We start from the raw sequence: 19,696 nt of genomic DNA on the forward strand, positions 1-19,696 counted from the left end.
TCCTCCAACCTGAGTGTGGCCTCATCTTGATAGTAGAGGAGGCCGTGGATAGACATATCAGAATGGGAGTGGGATGTGGAATTAAAATGTCTGACCACAGGGAGATCCTGCTTTCTCTGGTGGACAGAGCGTAGGTGTTCAGCAAAATGATCTCCCAGTCTGCATCGGGTCTCACCAATATATAGAAGGCCGCATCGGGAGCACCGGACACAGTATATCACCCCAGCCGACTCACAGGTGAAGTGTCGCCTCACCTGGAAGGACCGTCTGGGGCCCTGAATGGTGGTGAGGGGGGAAGTGTAAGGGCATGTGTAGCACTTGTTCTGCTTACAAGGATAAGTGCCGGGAGGGAGATCGGTGGGGAGGGATGGGGGGTACGAATGGACAAGGGAGTCGTGTAGGGAGCGATCCCTGCGGAAAGCAGAGGGGGGGGAGGGAAAGATGTGCTTAGTGGTGGGATCCCATTGGAGGTGACGGAAGTTACGGAGAATTATATGTTGGACCTGGAGGCTGGTGTGGCGGTAGGTGAGGACAAGGGAACCTTATTCCTAGTGGTGTGGCGGGAGGATGGGGTGGGAGCAGATGTACGTGAAATGAGAGAGATGTGTTTGAGAGCAGAGTTGATGGTGGAGGAAGGGAAGCCCATTTCTTTAAAAAAGGAAGACACCTCCTTCATCCTCGAATGAAAAGCCTCATCCTGAGAGCAGATGCGGCGGAGGTGGAGGAATTACGAGAAAGGGATGGCGTTTTTGCAAGAGACAGGGTGGGAAGAGTAATGGTCCAGATAGCTGTGAGAGTCCGTAGGCTTATAGTAGACTTCAGTAGGTAAGCTGTCTCCAGAGATACAGACAGAAAGATCTAGAAAGGGGAGGGAGGTGTCAGAAATGGACCAGGTAAACTTGAGGGCAGGGTGAAAGTTGGAGGCAAAGTTAATGAAGTCAATGAGCTCAGCATGCGTGCAGGAAGCAGCGCCAATGCAGTCGTCGATGTAGCGAAGGAAGCTTCTCCTTGCTATGAGTCTCACTACACAGTGCTTCTGTTTGTAAACCAACTGCCCCATCCTCAGCCCTCTCACTCTGGATCCCATCCCTCTGACAAATTAGTCTAAATCCTCTCGGACAGCTCGAGCAAACTTGCCCGCAAGGACATTATCCCCTCGGGTTCCAATGTAACCTGTCCCTTTTTATACAGGTCATACCATTCCCAGAAGAGACCCCAATGAAATCTAAACCCTGCCCCCTGCACCAGTTCCTCAGCCACGCATCAATCTGCGAAATCATCCTACTCTAACTCTCACTGGCGTGCAGCACAGGCAATGATCCTGAGATTACTACCCCAGAGGTCCTGATTTTCAGCTTTCTACCTAACTCCCTAAAACCTTTCCTCAGGGTCTCCTCCTTTTCCTACCTATGTCATTGGTGCTAATATGTACCAAGACTTCTGGCTGCTCACCTTCCCCTTTAGAATGTCATAGACCCAATCCTGACCCTGACACATAGGAGGCATCCGTAGAATCTCCTCTCTATTCCTCTATTAGTACAGCAGTGCTTTTCAGCTCTCTACTCTTCTGAGCCACAGCACCAGGCTGAATCTGTGTCCGAGACCTGGTCACTGCTGCTCCCCCCCAGTAGGTCATCCCTCTCAACAGATTATTGAGAGGAACGGCCACAGGGGCTGCCCTTCTCCTGACAGTCGCCTGCTTCCAGCAACCTAGGTGTGACTGCCTCTCCGTAGCTCCTATCTATCACTTCTGTACGAGCGGAAGGTCATCGAGCGGCGTTTCCAGTTCCTTATCACATGATCTGAGGAGCTGCTCCTGGTGTGGTTATCCGGGGGCTGGAAGTCTCCCAGAATTACTACATTTGACACACAGAAAAAAACACAGCCCTTGGAGCCATGATTGTCCACTGGCTGTAAGACTTTATTGGAGCTTCAGTCCATTTAATAATGGGCACTGTATTAAACAATCTCTTATTTACCAAAACACAACTACCTGTGCAGTGGTACAGTGCAATTCCGATTCATGTATAAAGAATAGCTTCCTACTATTCCAGTGTATAATTGCATATTACAATTGTCATCATTTGTCAACAGCAAAACACACAATAAATACCAAACTGTCTAGGAAACAAATGCGACTGAGTTACAAACCAGTCGCAAAACTGGTAACTGGTGGGAAGCGTGGAATGAATTGTCAGCATGTCGGAGAGTGCCTGAAGAGAAAGGTCAGAGTTAATGTTTCAGGCCTGTGACTTTCATTTGAATGTTAGAGGAGAAATCTGTGAGGAAGGCTGTCGAAGAAAAGGTCAAAGAGAGAAAGGTCAGAGTAAAGGGATGATTAAAAAGAGATGCTGTGAAGGTGCATTACCAGTGGGATAGAGGAGAGAAACAGGCCCTCAGGCCCCACCATCCAAGCTGACCATCAAACACCCATTTATATCAATCCTAATAATCTTATTCTCTTCACATTCCTATCAACCACACCCCCTCCATATACTCACCCACATATCCACATACCAGAGGCCATTTAACCTACAAACTGGCGTGTCATTGGGACATGGAAGCAACTGGAGCACCCAAAGGAACCCCGCGTGGTCACACTGAGCAGGAGCAAACTGTGCCCAGAGTCGCGATCGAACTCAGGTCTCCAGAGGCACGGAGCAGTGGTGGCACCACTAGGCCACTCTGTGAACGGCCAATGACACAACTGGTGCTGGCAGAGTATCAGATGGCGACCAGGAGCAAGACAGATTGGCTGGTTGAGTGGTGTTGCAACAGCAACCTTGCACTCAATGCCAGTAAGACCAAAGAACTGAGTGTGGACTTCAGGAAGGGGAAGTTGTGAGAACACGCACTCGTCCTCATTAAGAGTCAGCACTAACCATGAACAGATTCAAATTCCCGGGTGTCAACAACTCTGAAGATTAGATTAAATGAGCTTTATTTGCATCAAAACATATACCACTATGTGTTGTTTGTGTCAACAACCAACATAGCCTGAGGATGCCCTGGGGGCAGCCTACAAGAGTCGCTGTTTCCATTGTCAACATAGCACGCTCATAACACAACCAGCCCTAACTCATTCACCTTTGGAATGTGGGAGGGAGCCGGAGCACCCGAAGAAAGCCCAGTGGTCACGACCTATCCTGGGCCCAACAATTATGAAGAACACACGCCAGCAGCTATATTTCATTCCGAGTTTGAGGAGATTTGGTATGTCACCGGAGACTCGAGAGAATTTCTCAAGCTTTTCCATGGAGAGCAGTCTGACTGGTTACATCACCATCTGGTATGGAGGCTGAAGAGGATTGTAACCTCAGTCAGCTCCATGCTGGGCACCAGCCTCCCCGTCACCTTCAACAGGCAATGTCTCAATACGGCAGACTCCATCAGCAGGGACCCCCACCATCCAGGACATGGGCTTTCTCATTGCTGCCATCAACCAGGAGGTACAGACCCGAAGACACACATTCAGCATTTTAGGATCAGCTTCTGCCCTTCACCATCAGATTTCTGAACAGTCCATGAACACTAACTCACTTTTGCTCTCTTTTTACACTTCTTCTCAGTGTAACTTATATTAATGTTGCTGCCTCAAAACAATAAATTTCGCGACATATGTCAGTGATAACAAATCTGATTCTGAAGGGTTGCTGACCATCCCATACATTACTTACTGATGGGGAGGGGGAAACGGGGAGGAAAGTTAGGAGAAGTGGGGGGAGTGGAGGGGAGAAGGGGAGGAGGGGAGGGATATTGGAGGAGGGAGGAGGGGAGGAGGGGAGGGGTATTGGAGGAGGGAGGAGGGGAGGAAGGGAGGGGTATTGGAGGAGGGAGGAGGAGAGGGGGATTGGAGGAAGGGATGAGGGGAGGGGGATTGGAGGTGGGAGAGGGAGAGGGAGGGGGAGGGGGATTGGAGGAGGGAGAGGGAGGGGGAGAGGGAGGAGGAGGGAGAGAGAGGGGGAGAGGGAGGAGCAGGGGAGGGGAGGGGAGGGGAGGGGGAGGGGGAGGGGGAGGGGGAGGGGGAGGGGGAAGGGGCGGGTTCAATCCCCCCAGCGCGCCCGTGAAGAGAACCCGACGTTCCGCTCGTCACTTCCGCAGCCCGCCCACTGCCGGGGACACAGTTCCGGCGCTGCTCGGTGAGCCGGCAATGGCGGACACGTTGAGCCAGTTGTACCTTGGGGCGGGACTCACTGTCCTGTCACACCCGCTTATGTATGTCAAGGTGCTGATTCAGGTGAGTGGCCCCGGGGAGAAATCTTGTGGGAGGGCAGGTCTTCATAGTGGCAGTGCGGGCCGGGGTTGCAGTCCCCATGACAACGGGCCTGAGCAATCCCACATGACCCCTTTACCTCCACTTGATCCCACCCTTCGCCTCTCCCAAATTGGTGACCGTCATCCAGTAACCCCTCCCAGCCTTTGCCCTTCTTCTCCCTGTAAATCCCCCCACCATGTGCTCTTTCTCTCCCTGTAAACTCCACCCTCTAGCTTTTTGTCTTTCTGCTCCTTGTAACCACCCCCTCACCATCATCAGCATCCCTGTGACTCTGCACCTTTTACTCCTCTCCCATCCCTGTGTCACTCCACTCTTTGCTCTTCCTCTCTGTGATTCCTACCCTTTGCCCCTTTCCCCTCCCTGTGATCGCTTACCCTTTGCCCCTCCTCTCCACAAGGGACCAGCCATCCTTTCCCATCCCTCATTTTGGTGTTTATTCCCATGTTGTTCCAATGCTTTTGTCTTCCCTGCTCTTGGTGATCCTCTTTGTCCTTTCTCTCCAGTTTTCCTTGTTCAGTCTCACGTCCTCAGCACCCCCTTAATTCTCCCAGTAATATTACCTCTGATGCATTATGATCTGTCAATTCCCCCCTCCCTAATGGCAGTGCTGCAGGTGTATTGTGTTGTGGTGGGCATAGTGCTTTGGGTGACGCACCATCAGCGTTCCTAATCTGATGGACAGTGCTGGGGGAAGGCTGAGGGTGCTGTTTAAACACTGAGGATGTGTTGTCGTGCTGTGTTGATAGGGGTGTTCTTTTAAGAGACTGGACTCCTGATACTGGATTTATTGTCTAATCTTGCAGCTCCAGCAGACAGTAAAAGTGCATTGTTGCAGCTATGGAATTGCTTCACACAGGATGATGCTATTTATTACCCCAGCAACAATGAGGACGGAACACTTGGCTCCTTCCCATCTTCTTAATTTCTTGTTCTTGTTATTTTTGTGAGACCCAGATAAGTGATGGACTCCCATCACTTTCTCACTAATTTACTCCATTAACATTGCTTTGTTTCATTATAGAAGCCTTTTGTTGCTTATGAGCATTTAGAAAACATTTTTCAGAAGAGTTTTGCAATAATGTAATTAACTGCTTTTGGCCTACTTCAAGGTCATAGAGAAGGAGATTTTCTCCTCTAGCCTCAAGGTCATAGGATCAGACAGGCTCTGCCTGTCCATTTGGCTTGACTAAGAGTTTAAAGAAAATCCATATTGCAACATTAATACTGTTACCTGAAGGTTCAAATTGAAGCATTCACTTTGAAATTCCACGCTGTGGGTGAGTGGTGGATGGTAAAGTATGTACCATTCAGGCCCACGCTCCAAATGCTGAAGCAGAGTCAAGTCTGTAAAATTGAGGGCTTGGGGAACATATACCAGTCCATGCTTCAGTAAATTTGTGGGATTCTTGATTCGGGGAGTTGGTGAGTGCCCAAGATGTGCAGGAGGCTGAGGGGTGTCCTTAAAGAAGTGTTTAAAACTATGAGAGGTATTGATAAGGTGGATGGTAACACTTCCTACAGACACTCAAACCTTGGTCTCTGCCCTGTCATGAACCTCCCTTTTTGTTTTCTCTAGCCTCCTTACTTTATCTCAACTCAAAATATCTTTGATTTAATTTTCTCAAAGTCAAAGATCTTTAAAAAATTATCAATCTGAAATATTATTTGGTTTTCTCTCTAATTATGCCTCCTGACCTCCTACATATTTCTGGTATTTTTCTGTTTTTATTTTCGCATGTGTGGTGTTTTGCCTCTGGAGTGTGCAGGATTCTTGCTTCTGTTTGTGCCAGTGAGTTTAAAGGCGGTAGCGTGACACAGGTAGTAGGGCCGCTGCCTCACAGTGCTGGAGACCCAGTTTCTATCCTGACCTCAGGTGCAGTCTGGGTAGAGTTTGCACACTGTCGCTGCACCCACACTGGTTTCCACTGTGGTTCCTCTCACCTTCCCAAAAATGAGCAGATTGGTTGGATGACAGGCTCCCTGATATGTAAAGTGAGTGCTAGAAACTGGCCTATCTCTTGCTGAAGGAACTAAGCTACCTGTGTAGTTTCTGACACCTTACCCACATGCCATGCATTGAGAGAGCTTGGCAGTGAATGGTTGTGATTTGCCTTGATGCCAGTAGGCCTGAATTTTTTTTTAAATCAGCTGCTCAAAGTCTGAAATTAAAACACAGATATCAGCAATACCCAGGAGACCAGGCAGTGGCTGTGGAATGAGAGACAGAGTTAACCTTCGAGAGCTACGACCTTTTAGTTTCTACTCTGCCCTCACCTTGTCTATGCCCTTTCTTGAATCTCTCTGTCTTCGTTGCAGGATGTATTAGCAATAAACATCTGCTCTCCAGGTCCAGTTGCAAGGTGTAACTTGGGCACAAACCAAGTCTGGCTTTTTGTGGGATATATGGAATATAACTTATTTTAGGCCAAGTCAGGGCCCTGTCCCTCAGTTCTCACGCCATTGGTAACTGTTACCAGCAGTTCCCTTGGTAACAATTGGTTCTGTTTCTGCAATTATACAGAACTCAAAAAATTAATTACTTGCACTGCTAATTTTCATCTTCCAATTCTGGATTTTTCTGTCTCTGTCTTACGGCAAACATTCTTTACAAGCAGGTGAAAATCTTCAGCTGTCTGAACTACGCTTATTCCCATCCTACTTCCTAGAAGAATGTTGTTCTTTTCTCCTAGTTCTTCAATCTTTGTAGTATCTGCTCTGACAATGAAGCTTTCCACACAGATGACACAACACTGAGGTGACACACATCAAAGTTGCTGGTGAACGCAGCAGGCCAAGCAGCATCTATAGGAAGAGGCGCAGTGGACGTTTCAGGCCGAGACCCTTCGTCAGGACTAACTGAAGGAAGAGTGAGTAAGGGATTTGAAAGCTGGAGGGGGAGGGGGAGATGCAAAATGATAGGAGAAGACAGGAGGGGGAGGGATAGAGCCGAGAGCTGGACAGGTGATAGACAAAAGGGGATACGAGAGGATCATGGGACAGGAGGTCCGGGAAGAAAGACAAGGGGGGGGTGACCCAGAGGATGGGCAAGAGGTATATTCAGAGGGACAGAGGGAGAAAAAGGAGAGTGAGAGAAAGAATGTGTGCATAAAAATGAGTAACAGATGGGCTACGAGGGGGAGGTGGGGCCTTAGCGGAAGTTAGAGAAGTCAATGTTCATGCCATCAGGATGGAGGCTACCCAGACGGAATATAAGGTGTTGTTCCTCCAACCTGAGTGTGGCTTCATCTTTACAGTAGAGGAGGCCGTGGATAGACATGTCAGAATGGGAATGGGATGTGGAATTAAAATGTGTGGCCACTGGGAGATCCTGCTTTCTCTGGCGGACAGAGCGTAGATGTTCAGCAAAGCGGTCTCCCAGTCTGCGTCGGGTCTCACCAATATATAAAAGGCCACATCCCCTGGTCCTCACCTACCACCCCACCAGCCTCCGGGTCCAACATATTATTCTCCGTAACTTCGGCCACCTCCAACGGGATCCCACCACTAAGCACACCTTTCCCTCCCCCCCTCTCTCTGCATTCCGCAGGGATCGCTCCCTACACAACTCCCTTGTCCATTCGTCCCCCCCATCCCTCCCCACTGATCTCCCTCCTGGCACTTATCCGTGTAAGCGGAACAAGTGCTACACATGCCCTTACACTTCCTCCCTTACCACCATTCAGGGCCCCAAACAGTCCTTCCAGGTGAGGCATCACTTCACCTGTGAGTCGACTGGGGTGATATACTGCGTCCGGTGCTCCCGATGTGGCCTTTTATATATTGGTGAGACCCGACGCAGACTGGGAGACCGCTTTGCTGAACATCTACGCTCTGTCCGCCAGAGAAAGCAGGATCTCCCAGTGGCCACACATTTTAATTCCACATCCCATTCCCATTCTGACATGTCGATCCACGGCCTCCTCTACTGTAAAGATGAAGCCACACTCAGGTTGGAGGAACAACACCTTATATTCCGTCTGGGTAGCCTCCATCCTGATGGCATGAACATTGACTTCTCTAACTTCCGCTAAGGCCCCACCTCCCCCTCGTACCCCATCTGTTACTCATTTTTATGCACACATTCTTTCTCTCACTCTCCTTTTTCTCCCTCTGTCCCTCTGAATATACCTCTTGCCCATCCTCTGGGTCACCCCCCCCTCCTTGTCTTTCTTCCTGGACCTCCTGTCCCATGATCCTCTCGTATCCCTTTTGCCTATCACCTGTCCAGCTCTCGGCTCTATCCCTCCCCCTCCTGTCTTCTCCTATCATTTTGCATCTCCCCCTCCCCCTCCAACTTTCAAATCCCTTACTCACTCTTCCTTCAGTTAGTCCTGACGAAGGGTCTCGGCCTGAAACGTCGACTGCGCCTCTTCCTATAGATGCTGCTTGGCCTGCTGCGTTCACCAGCAACTTTGATGTGTGTTGCTTGAATTTCCAGCATCTGCAGAATTCCTGTTGTTTACAACACTGAGGTGTCTAGTTTTGTTCCAAGGATTCCCTTTACTGGAGGTGACAAAGCCTTTGACTGTATGTCATCCATTTCTCACATACCATCTCTCACTCCCTCACTTGGACAGAGTTCTCCATGTCCTCACTTTCACTTGCATTGTGGTCTCCTCGACAGCTGAGAAACCAAACACAGATTGAGTGATCCCCATTTCAATCTGTAGGAGTGACCCCAGGCTTCCTTTTGCCTGTTCACTTGATATTTCCATCGCACTCTGACCCATCTGTTTGTGTCTTCCACCTTACTCCAGTGAAGCCTGGCAGGGCACAATGCAGCATTTCGGACTTGACTCGGTTTCAAATTTAACCCTTTCAGCTTTGTCTGTTTGTATCAGGCCTGGCCAACTCTTTTATAAGGTATCTATAATATTAATTCTGATGTTCTCACTCCACTGACATTTCTGGGCATTGCCAACATTTTTCTAGATCCCCAGCAGCTCTGCTATGCATGACACAACTTGTTTTTCTCCTCCCGACCCTCCCTCACACATCCCAGCAGAGATGCTGGTTTTGTTCTGTCCGTCCCAGTCCAAGCCTTCCTGCAGCTTAAACTCACTCATTTCTTTTCTTTGAACACACATAAAAGTTGCTGGTGAATGCAGCAGGCCAGGCAGCATCTCTAGGAAGAGGTGCAGTCGACATTTCAGGACGAAGAATTGCTTGAATTTCCAGCATCTGCCGAATTCCTGTTGTTTGCATTCCTTTTCTTTTCCAGTTCTTGGAAAGTCTTCAACTTGTAACTCTTTCTTCCTCATTCCAGATATTGCCTGACCTGATAAGTGGTTTAAGTTGTTTCTCTGTTTTTTTATGCTTTCATCTCCCTTTAAAGTATGTACAATGTAGCAGGAATCTTAGCTGATTTCTGCTGCGCAACAAGTTTCAATTTACCCGTCAGTTTAACAGTTAGCTGTAGAACAAACATGGCATCAGACCCTACAACATGATGTATTTAATGCATTCTAATACCAACTATTGCTTCATCTCAGCACCAACTTTGAGACTGATACACTGTATGTTAATACAAATTACAGAAGCTGAAAATTGTGCAGTAATACAGTGTTCCATGGCTACTAAAATCTGTATCTTGTATAAAATGATGCCTTGTAGGCACTGTCAGTGTCTGCACGCTCGGTCACCTTACTGAGTGCTCTTCCCTGTGTCACCTCTGCGACCACTGAAACAGTCACTTCATTGTGGACCTGATGCAACAGGCTGGTTTGAACAAGCAATGCATCCAGGAGCTGGAGTTGCCTTAGACTTAGATGCCTTGTTTAATCCAGTCCACGATAGTTGAGGAGTTGGGAAAGATGTCCGGGCAAACAGATTTGTTCTCCTTGCAGAACCTGGCCTTGTAGAAGTAGTGCAGATCATTTGGCTTCGCCCGCGACAAACACTCTGCAAAAGCCCGGTCACACTCGCATGACATCCTGTTGCACACAGTCTGCCCCTTGCACTCTGTCTGTGCTTTCTGACATGTGTAGTTGTACAGACCCCACTTGACGTGGCTGTGGCAGCCAAGGGTCACCCTGGTATGGTAGTAGCAGCAGTCATGCAGGAAGCAGCAGTGGTCCACCTGGTCCACAGGCCTGCTGGAGCCCCCAGTTCCACAGTAGCAGCCATAATTGTGGAGCTTGAGGAGGGAGATTCTGAGCTTGGAGCGGTAACACCACAAGGTCACTGCCATGTCTATGAGCCCTCGTCGCGCCCGGTCCCGGACTAAAGACTGACCTGGCTCAGCACTGGGGCAATGGCACAGCCAGATCGCACACAAAACCCATGCTGAGAGCCCCTTCATCATCTCGTCTGCTCACTCTCTGTAACTGTGCTTTCCAGGCTTATATTCAGTGCTGTTTATCTGTCCTCCCATTCCATGCATCATGTGATCCTTGGCCCGCCCTTCTGACATCTCTCATTCACCGAAATCTGTTTTTATCTGACCAGTGCAATTGATTCTAAGCAGTCCAGGTTATTTGTGCAGGTCTGAGTCAAGAAAAGAACAGCCTTTATGTTTCTTTTGGGTGAAAATTGTCTAAAAACTATTTGATTGTATTTATGAGCGGGTGTGAAAATGAACACAGGTAGTGTTAGGCAAAAAAAAATGAAGTGGTTCCTGTACCTTGAAATTATAAATGTGAAGTTAGTGCATTTTTCATGGGCTTCCCACTCCTCTTATTTGCTGCTGCTGTTCCTTTTTCAAGCAGTTAAATCGGTATTAGAGCTTTGGGTGTTGGTATATTTGGTTGGGTTATTGTTGCCTGTGGAATGTATATTCTGAGCAGTCCTGGTGGTTCTAATTGTGCACGCTCTTCTTGACACTTTGTGGCTTCTAGAGAACATTCCATTCCCAATCCTGAGAGGCAGATATCACACCGTGTCCTGGGACTGGAGTACATCACAGAATCACTTTGACTTTATAATCCTGCTCGAGCTCTCAGGTCTTCTTCTGTCAGTTTCTTAAATTAAACAATCTCCCCCAAAAGATGATGACAGGCTCAGCTGAAGCTTTAAACACCAGCTCAAAACCTATTTATTTAGTTTTAATAGGTAATAAACCTATTTATTGCTTTTAACTAACATCTTGTCTTTTAGTTTCATATTTGTGCTTTATGCCATTGTTTGAAGTACATCGTCTGTGTGAAAAGTGCTCCAAAAAGAAGTTACTATGATTATAGTTTTGTCCTGAAACGTGTTACTGTCTGCCACAGTATATGGTTTCACTGTCTTTGCTGTTCTTGGTTGGAAATTATTTTGCTTTTCTCAGTTGAGTTTTCATCTGTCATAAGTGCAGCTTGAAGACCGATCTCCACATAGGGCAGCTGTCCTCCTTTGACTTTTAATTCCATCTCCCATGTTTCTCCCACCTCTTCCCCACCTGGATCCCTCCAGCCAAAGAACTCTTACTTTAGTATCAGCCACTGTGGTTGTCAAGAATGTATTTAATGTTAGGGGCAGAGCTCAATAAAACCACAGGAGAAATGTATGTAATTTTAAAAAAATGTTGACACAAGTAATCATATCCATAGAATCAGATCATGTTTGGGTTTGCTATAGTTAGAAAGTTACATCCTGAGTTTGGCAAATTTTTTTCCAATGCAGCAAGGGGTTTTCATTATTTGATTCAGCTGAAAACGAGATCATAGCTGCTTCTGCACAATTAAAGCAGCAGAAATGGGTAACAGAGTGATCTTGCCCACGTGTCTGTATTTAATTCAAGAGAGACCAGTGATCTTTGCACTCAGGATTATTGTCATAGTCAGCCCAAAAGCAAACTGACACATCATTTTCTGTCTGCTGCACTGTGTTCCGTATCTACTCTCAGTAAATCATTGTCTCAAATGAGATTGGAAAGTGCCAATTTCTACAGGCTAAAACTAAGACCAGAATTCATTTACAAACAGCACCATCCTGATATGAAAACTGGCTGTGTATGAAGTAATTTACAATTAGAAGTAATTTTCAGCATGAATAATGAAATAATTGTGTTTTCTATTTGGCTATTACTTGGAGAGACTGGTTGTTCTGCCCCAGCTTGTTAGAACACTGTCCTCACCCATTAAGTTTCATTCTGAAATGGGAAAGAAGTTAAGTAAGGATGGTATTGGTGGAAACCATTTCTCAAACAATGAGGGAAATTTTAACAAGGCAGTTTACAGCATCAATTCCTCCAACAAAGTTAAAACTGTGTACAATAGATAACATCACCATCATGCCCAGCATATTTGACATACTTGCTTTTTTTTCTTTACTCTTAACTGCATATTTTCTAACCATTATAAGTTTTAATCAGTTATTCTGGACGAGCTGAGAGGGAGATACCGAGGCTGCAGATTGGGTGAAAAGCGACGCAACAAAAGACGGAGATATAACCATATCTCCCGCCTGTCATTATGGGGAGCATAAGATCACTGGCAAATAAGATGGAGGAACTAGCAGTGCTCGCAAGGACACAGAATGAATATCAGGTGTATTGGGTTTCATTGAAACCTGGTTACACGAGCAAATCCCAGATTCCAACACTACTGTGAATGGGTTTTCAAGGCTACGAGCAAATAGTTAATCTACAGTGCAGTAAGAGGAAGGGAGGTGGGCTTGCTGTGCTTGTGAACAACAGATGGTGTAATCCGGTCACATTTCTGTAAAAGAACGAATCTGCAGTCTGGACAGAAACCGCTTGCTGTGAATATGCGACCATTTTATCTACCACATGGGATCAGCTATGCCATATCGCTCGTTGTCTACATTTTACCTTCCACATTCAGTGTCTGATGTCATACACCCTACCATTGCGAGACTCCAGCCTCAATACCGATGTGTTCATTGCAGTAAGGGGATACTTCAACCATGTTTCTATCTCAACAACCCTCTCCACCTTCCATCAGTTTGTCAACTGTCATACAAGAGGAAGCAAAGCTGGATCTCTTGTATGCAAATGTTAAAGATACACCCAGCTCCACAGCTGTCACCCCACTTGGAAGATTTGATCACAACCTGGTTCACTTCATGGCCTTGTATAAGCCCAAAGTACAGCAACAGCTTGTTGCCACTAAGATAGTAGAGAAATGGTCTTCAGAGGCTTTGAAGGGCTGCTTTGAGGTTACTGACTGGAATGTGCTTTCTGAACCATATGGGGAGGACATTAACGGACTTACTGATTGCATCACTGGCTTCATCAAGTTCTGTGTGGACACTGTAATACCATCAAGGACTATTTGCTGCTTCCATAACAACAAACCATGGGTCACCAGTGATCTAAAGGCTCTTCTCAACCACAAAGAGGGATCCTTTAAATCAGGAGACAGGGAGGAATTGAAACGTGTGCAAAGGGAGCTAAAGGAGATGATGAAGGTGGCTAAAGAGGAATACAGGAGAGAGCTGGAGGTTAAGCTTGGGCTGAGTAGCACACAGGAGGTGTGGAGCGGCATGAAGAACATCACCGGCTTCAATCAGCCTAGCTGTAGAGCCTCGGAATGCAGCCGTGAATGAGTTAAACCAATTCTTCAAGAGGTTTGACAATTGCCCTCCTGTCCATGCTCCCCTCAGCACACCAGTGCAGGGGCACCCAATGCTCCCTCAGCACCAACGCCTCCCCTCCTCCCTCCACCCCCCTCCAATTCAACATGTGGATGAATAACACAGGCCACCACTGTCCACATCCCTTCCTTGCCCTGCACCTACCATGCACACCTCCACATACCAACTGTTATCATCCCAATCTTCACCTCCCCAAGCCCCACCTTCCACCAACTCCCCCACATACAACTGCTATCATCCCGATCTTCATCTTCCACCAACTCCCCAAACATCATGGACTCGCCTTCACTGCTGAGCAGGTGAGAAGGTCTCTGGGGAAACTCAGACTCGGCAAAGCATTGGGACCGGATGGTGTGAACCCCAACGTCCTGAAGGAGTGTTCTGAGCAGTTGTGTGGAGTTCTTCAGCGCATTTTCATTCTGAGTCTCAGCCTGGAAAGGATCCTGTGTGTGTAATAAACATCACGTGTGATCCCAGTACCCAAGAAGGGCCAACCAAAAGTCTTGAATGACTTCTGACCTCACACATCATGAAGACCCTAGAGAGGTTGGTCCTGGCTCACCTCCGACCCCTGGTCGAATCAGCCCTCGATTCCCTGCAGTTTGCCTACCAGGAGAACCAACTCCCATTTGGATAAGCAGGGCAGCACTGCGAGGATCATGTTTTTTCATTTCTCAAGTGCCTTCAATACCATACAGCCCTCATTGCTGGGGGGAAAAGCTCTGTTCAATGCAGATTGGCACTTCCATTGATTCCTGGATAATGGACTAACACAGACCACAGTTTGTGTGCCTTCAGAGCTGTGTGTCAGACATGGCTATGAGCAGCACTGGCTCCCTCCTGATTACCCTGTATACCTTGGACTTCAGATAGAACACTGAGTGATGTCATCTGCAGAAGTACTCTAATGACTCAATGATAGTTGGGTGTATGAAAGGAGGACGGGAGGATGAATACAGGGCCCTGGTTGAGGACTTTGTCAAATGGTGCAAGCTGAATCATCTGCAGCTCAACATCAGTAAGACAAAGGAGATTGTGATGGACTTTAGGAAGACTAAACCTGCATTGCTCCCTGTTACTGTTGATGGTGAGGACATAGATGTGGTGAGGACTTACAAGTACTGGGGGATGCAGAGTGGAGTACCAACACAGAGGCTGTGTACAAGAAAGTCCAGAGTCACCTCTACTTCCTGAGGAGATTGAGGTCCTTTGGAGTATGCAGGCCTTTCCTTCACATGTTCTGCCAGTCTGTTGTTGCCAGTACAATTTTCTATGTGGTGGTGTGCTGGGGCAAAGACATCAACACGGGTGATGCCAACAGGCTCAATAAACGGATTAGAAAGTCTGGCTCTGTTATAGGAGTCAAACTGGACGCACTGGAGGCTGTGGTAGAACAAAGAATCCTACAGAAAATCCTGGCAATTCTGGACAATGTTTCTCGCCCTCTGCAGGCCACCGTGACTGAACAGGGGAGCACTTTTAGTGATAGACTAAGACTACTGTGCTGCTCCAAAGAGCGCTATGTGAGGTCATTCTTACCCTCAGCCATTAGGCTCTACAATGAGTCAGCCTACAGCCGGGAAAGTGATAATCCCCTCCTTTTAGACTGCTTGTGGCAACTTTTTTTTAATTCTTTCTACTTCTCTTATATTTATCTCTGTGCACTTGTAATGGTACTTTGACACTGTAATTTCCTTTGGGATCAATAAAATATCTATCTTATTTGAACAAACTCATTAATCAGCAAAGTCATTACCTCATTAATACATTTAACAACAAAGTTATTTGAAATCCTTAATCCAGTCACATTGCAGAAATCATTAATTCAGGTATTTTAGGAATGAGAATGCTTCAATGTCAACAGGAATTTACGGGATTGGGGTTAACTTGTTTCATCGAAAGAGCTACACAACAAAATCTAGGTGTGAAGACAGGAATGAGCCATTCAACCCATAGGGCTGGTTCCCTCATTCCTTGAGATCTTGGCTTACTCCATTACCTTAACTCCATTCCTGCTTAATGTCTTAATATCTGTTAATCATGGGTTTGAAATATTTAGTTGACCCCCATCCCCTCCCCCCAGCCTCAGCTGCTTTCTCGGAAAGAGGGTCCCAGATTTACTCTACCAGCCAGTTGGTAATAGATACCTGTTTTGGGTGTGTTAAATCATTGGCTGAGTCTAGGATAGAGGAAAGTCCTATTTGAACTTAGAATGCAGATCATAGAATAGTACAGCACAATAACAGGCCCTTTGCCCACAACGTTGTGCCAAGCCAGCTAAAAAGTAAATCAAAAAATCTCCAGAACTAATCCCACCTACCTATTCAATGCCCATATCCCTCCATCTTCCTCTTATTCACGTGCCTATCTAAAGATCTCTTAAAAGCCCCTAATGTATTTGCCTCTAACACCATACTAGATGGCACGTTCCAGGCATCCACAGCTTTCTGAGTACAAAACTTACCACTCACATCTTCCTTGAATCTACCCCCTCTCACCTTCAATGCATGCCCTCTGGTATTAGACATTTCTACCCTGGGGGAAAAAAGCACTCCCTGTCTACTCTCTCTATGCCTCTCATAATTTTATAAACCTCTATTAGATTTCCCCTCGGCCTCCAGAGAAAACAACACAAGCTTTGTCCAGTCTCTCATGATAGCACATGTCCCCTAAACCAGGCAAGCACCCTGGTTAACCACTTCTGCACTCTCCAGAGCCTGAACATCCATCCTACAGTGGGGCAACCAGAACTCTATAAAATTTTAACATAACTTAGTGACTTTTGAGCTCAATGCCTCGACTAATAAAAACAAGCATTCCCTGAGCCTTCTTAACCACTCTATTGGCCTGTGGCCCCTTTCAAGGAGCTATGAACTTGGACCCCAAGATCTCTCTGCTCAGCAACACTGTTAAGGGTCTTGAACCGTCTCCTTACATTTGCCCTACCTAGGTATCGTTAATCCCTGTCCATGTGCAGCAAGGGAGAGGTATATGGCCCTCTCTAACCACACAAACCTTGTTCCACTGCAGACACATTTTAGGTGCAAGCCTGGATGCATGTTGGGAGACGGTGGACAATGTGTGAGGTCCTGGGGATGTGGAACAAGGAGAGCAGGTGGATGGTGGTGCAGAGCTACATGTTGGCACAGCAAGGACGTATGGGTACTCAAGACAGCATCCTGCCACAGGCGTGACCGTAAGCCACGTTTGAGAGATGCTAATTGTGCTGTATATCAGAAGTGAGCATGCAAAATGGGAGTGAGAGAGCATGAGCAGATGTAATATTGAAGGTCCAGTCCTGGCAGCAATGCATGGTGTGGGTGGGACCTGATCTTGGTTAAGTGCACTCTACCATAGCAATTATGGGGACAGAAAATAAAAGTGTCACTCTTTAAACCAGGCTATTTTAAGTAGCTATGTGTTTATTGTGTCTTGCTCAATGGTGGCCTGTCACAGAGCTAGCTGGCTGTGTCATTACTGACGCTCATTAGATGTATAAGTTGTAAAAAGACGTAATTCTTTAGCACCTCCAAAACTACGGGCAGGACAGAGCAATGGAAATAATATGGCTAGAGGTTTTCATGTAAGCAATGCAGCAGCCAGTGCCTACACAATTGAGTTTCCACCAGTGGTACAGGGGTAAACATTACAGGAGAATAAATGTTGTCCAGGTTATTGTCAACACTTTCCTCAATATTCCGTGGAAGAGTACCGTGGGATGTTTAGCATTTATGATGTGAAGAAAGACTCATCATTGAGGTGGTGGCTCGCAGGTCAACCTGATAAAGTTGTCTTTCTCTTGTTGTTAGGTTGGTCATGAACCACTGCCTCCTACTCCAGGCCGGAACATCTTCGGACGGCCTGTTTTCCAGCTGCCTGGGCTCTTTGCTTATGGTAAGTATCAAAGTAAATTAGAATACTGAATGTCCTGCAGATTGCTGTTTGCTAAGGTTCCTGCGTTTTGGATATCCTTAGCCACAGGGTAGCTAGCGTTTTCACTGTGTAACACTTTCACCAGGGCTCATATATAAACTTGGCTCGTTACCTAACTCTGCTAACAGCCACGTCACTCAGTAGTGAGAAGGCCACATTTCATAAACAATATACGTCTAGGGTTGGTATGATTTAGGGTTCAACAAAACAGGAACATTGAGAATTCTAATTAAAGTAATCTTGATTTGAGTGAATTCTGTGTAAATGCTGTCCATACATAATTATTGTTCGGTGAGAAATAATAGATTGTGCACCGTATAAAATTACAAAGAAAGTATGTTTATCAATTTCAGCTTTATCAAACAGTTAATACGTTAAAAAAAGGCCCATTACAATTAAACCAGTGTAAATATGCACATAGTCATTGGAGCTCGTGTCGTGTCTGTGGTGGTCGGGTGTACAGCTTTACTCACGGTGATGTATTCTCATCACCAATCACAGAAAGAGCTTCCCCTTCATGGACTCCCTCGTGTCGTGAAGCACTCCTTACATTAGGGTCTCCCCTTCGGATCAGATCCTCTAGGCATCCTCCCAAATACACTCTTCTCCACATCTCCCACCGAAAGACCGAGAAACCAACCACTGTCCGACACGTCTCTCTAGAATTTTCTTTTGATCGTACCATCCTGATTGACACAACATTCCTAAGTTGAACAACATGGTTCCTTTAGCCAAAACCAAAATACTGTACCAGCAGGACACATCTTTTACAGAAAACTGCTAAAATGAAATACCTACACCATAACAGTAGAAATCTTAACCAGGGCATTATAACTGTTTATGCTGTGTCTGCCCTGGCAATGTGAGATGGACAGCCTGAAGGAAGCTCAAGCTGAGCATAGTGATCCTTGGTGGGCACTGTAGAGGGAGTTTGACATTATACACCTGTTTAACTGTCCTTCAATGTAAAGAGAGTGAGGTTGCTATGAATCAGCAATGCAAATTCTTGTTTTGCATCCTGACAATATTCTTCTATTGTTGTAAACATTACTTGCAATAGCATTGATACTTAATTGTCATTTGTCTTGCAGCCAAGCACATTGTGAAAATTGATGGAAAGCGAGGCCTTTTTAAAGGCCTAGTTCCCCGGCTGTGTGCAGGTACCATTGGGACGGTCGTACATAGCAAGGTGCTGCAAGTGAGTACACTATCAATGGTGAGCCGAGGAGTCGTACTACTATACTAGTCACTGCATCAGGGAATGTTGGGCGGTATCCCATGACAAGTTCATGGCTCTTCTCACAGTAAGCTATGTCTGTCACCCAGTGTGCTGGCTTAGTATGCACTGATCTGCATTGGATGGATTGTGAGAATGTTGCAAGTATGCATGCGCTGATTGATTGGGCGGTGAATCAATTTGGCCTCCTATGCATGGAGAGCTCTCCCTTTTCATGTGGGTTTTCAAGTGTGCATGTCTCTTCGCCTCAGCAGACCTGCTTCATAGCTCCAACAATGTAAGCATGTAACATTATTAACATGCCTTAGTAAAAACGTTTAGTCTACTACTCTATTGTTCTTGCTCCGTGCATACTTAACAGTGTAACGTACTCCACAAGTAGACGAGGCTGGGGAGCTGGGATGCTCAAAGCCTGGGAAGGAGCTGCTAGTAGACTAGGAATTGAACTGCTAGCTGAATATGACCACTTCCTTTACAGACATATCCTCAGTTGTTCTGCAGTCCCTTCCTCTCTCACTCTGTCTCGTTTTGTTACAGCACTACCATGATACAAAAGTTACTGAGGTGAGTGTCTGCTTTGCAGTTGAACTCTTTCTAGTTGTGTCTCTGTGTTATTGCAGATGAAAATAGCTGACCTTCTGTAGAAAAGAATGTGTGAAGGAACAGACAGAAGCTGTCATCAGGAGCCACATGACACTGAGTCATCCATTTAA

The 19,696-nt window shown here is 46.5% G+C and overlaps 2 protein-coding genes across 3 annotated transcripts in view; one reads left to right on the plus strand and one right to left on the minus strand.

Annotated features, from left to right (window-relative positions):
* Positions 1 to 4,109: 4,109 nt before the first annotated feature.
* mtch2 (mitochondrial carrier homolog 2) overlaps positions 4,110 to 19,696 on the plus strand; it is a 41,953-nt gene continuing 26,366 nt past the window's right edge. The window contains exons 1-4 of one of the 2 annotated variants that reach the window (XM_063062253.1): positions 4,110 to 4,237; positions 17,623 to 17,707; positions 18,838 to 18,962; positions 19,521 to 19,547. In XM_063062253.1, the coding sequence (XP_062918323.1) occupies positions 4,151 to 4,237; positions 17,623 to 17,707; positions 18,838 to 18,962; positions 19,521 to 19,547 (324 nt within the window). In that variant the 5' untranslated portion in view covers positions 4,110 to 4,150. The remainder of the gene's footprint in view (positions 4,238 to 17,622; positions 17,708 to 18,837; positions 18,963 to 19,520; positions 19,548 to 19,696) is intronic. The other variant, XM_063062254.1, reaches the window with a different exon arrangement.
* Positions 9,722 to 10,573, minus strand: LOC134354324 (acidic phospholipase A2-like). The gene has a single exon (XM_063063258.1). It carries the CDS (start codon positions 10,464 to 10,466, stop codon positions 10,041 to 10,043), a length of 426 nt encoding a protein of 141 aa, XP_062919328.1. The 5' UTR covers positions 10,467 to 10,573; the 3' UTR covers positions 9,722 to 10,040.

This window comes from Mobula hypostoma, chromosome 11 (genome assembly GCF_963921235.1).
Source record: "Mobula hypostoma chromosome 11, sMobHyp1.1, whole genome shotgun sequence".
NCBI classification, from domain to species: domain Eukaryota; kingdom Metazoa; phylum Chordata; class Chondrichthyes; order Myliobatiformes; family Myliobatidae; genus Mobula; species Mobula hypostoma.

What these genes read in the sequence shown, in the direction of transcription:
- LOC134354324 (XM_063063258.1), bottom strand. Translation starts at nt 10,466, where the DNA reads ATGGCAGTGACCTTGTGGTGTTACCGCTCCAAGCTCAGAATCTCCCTC.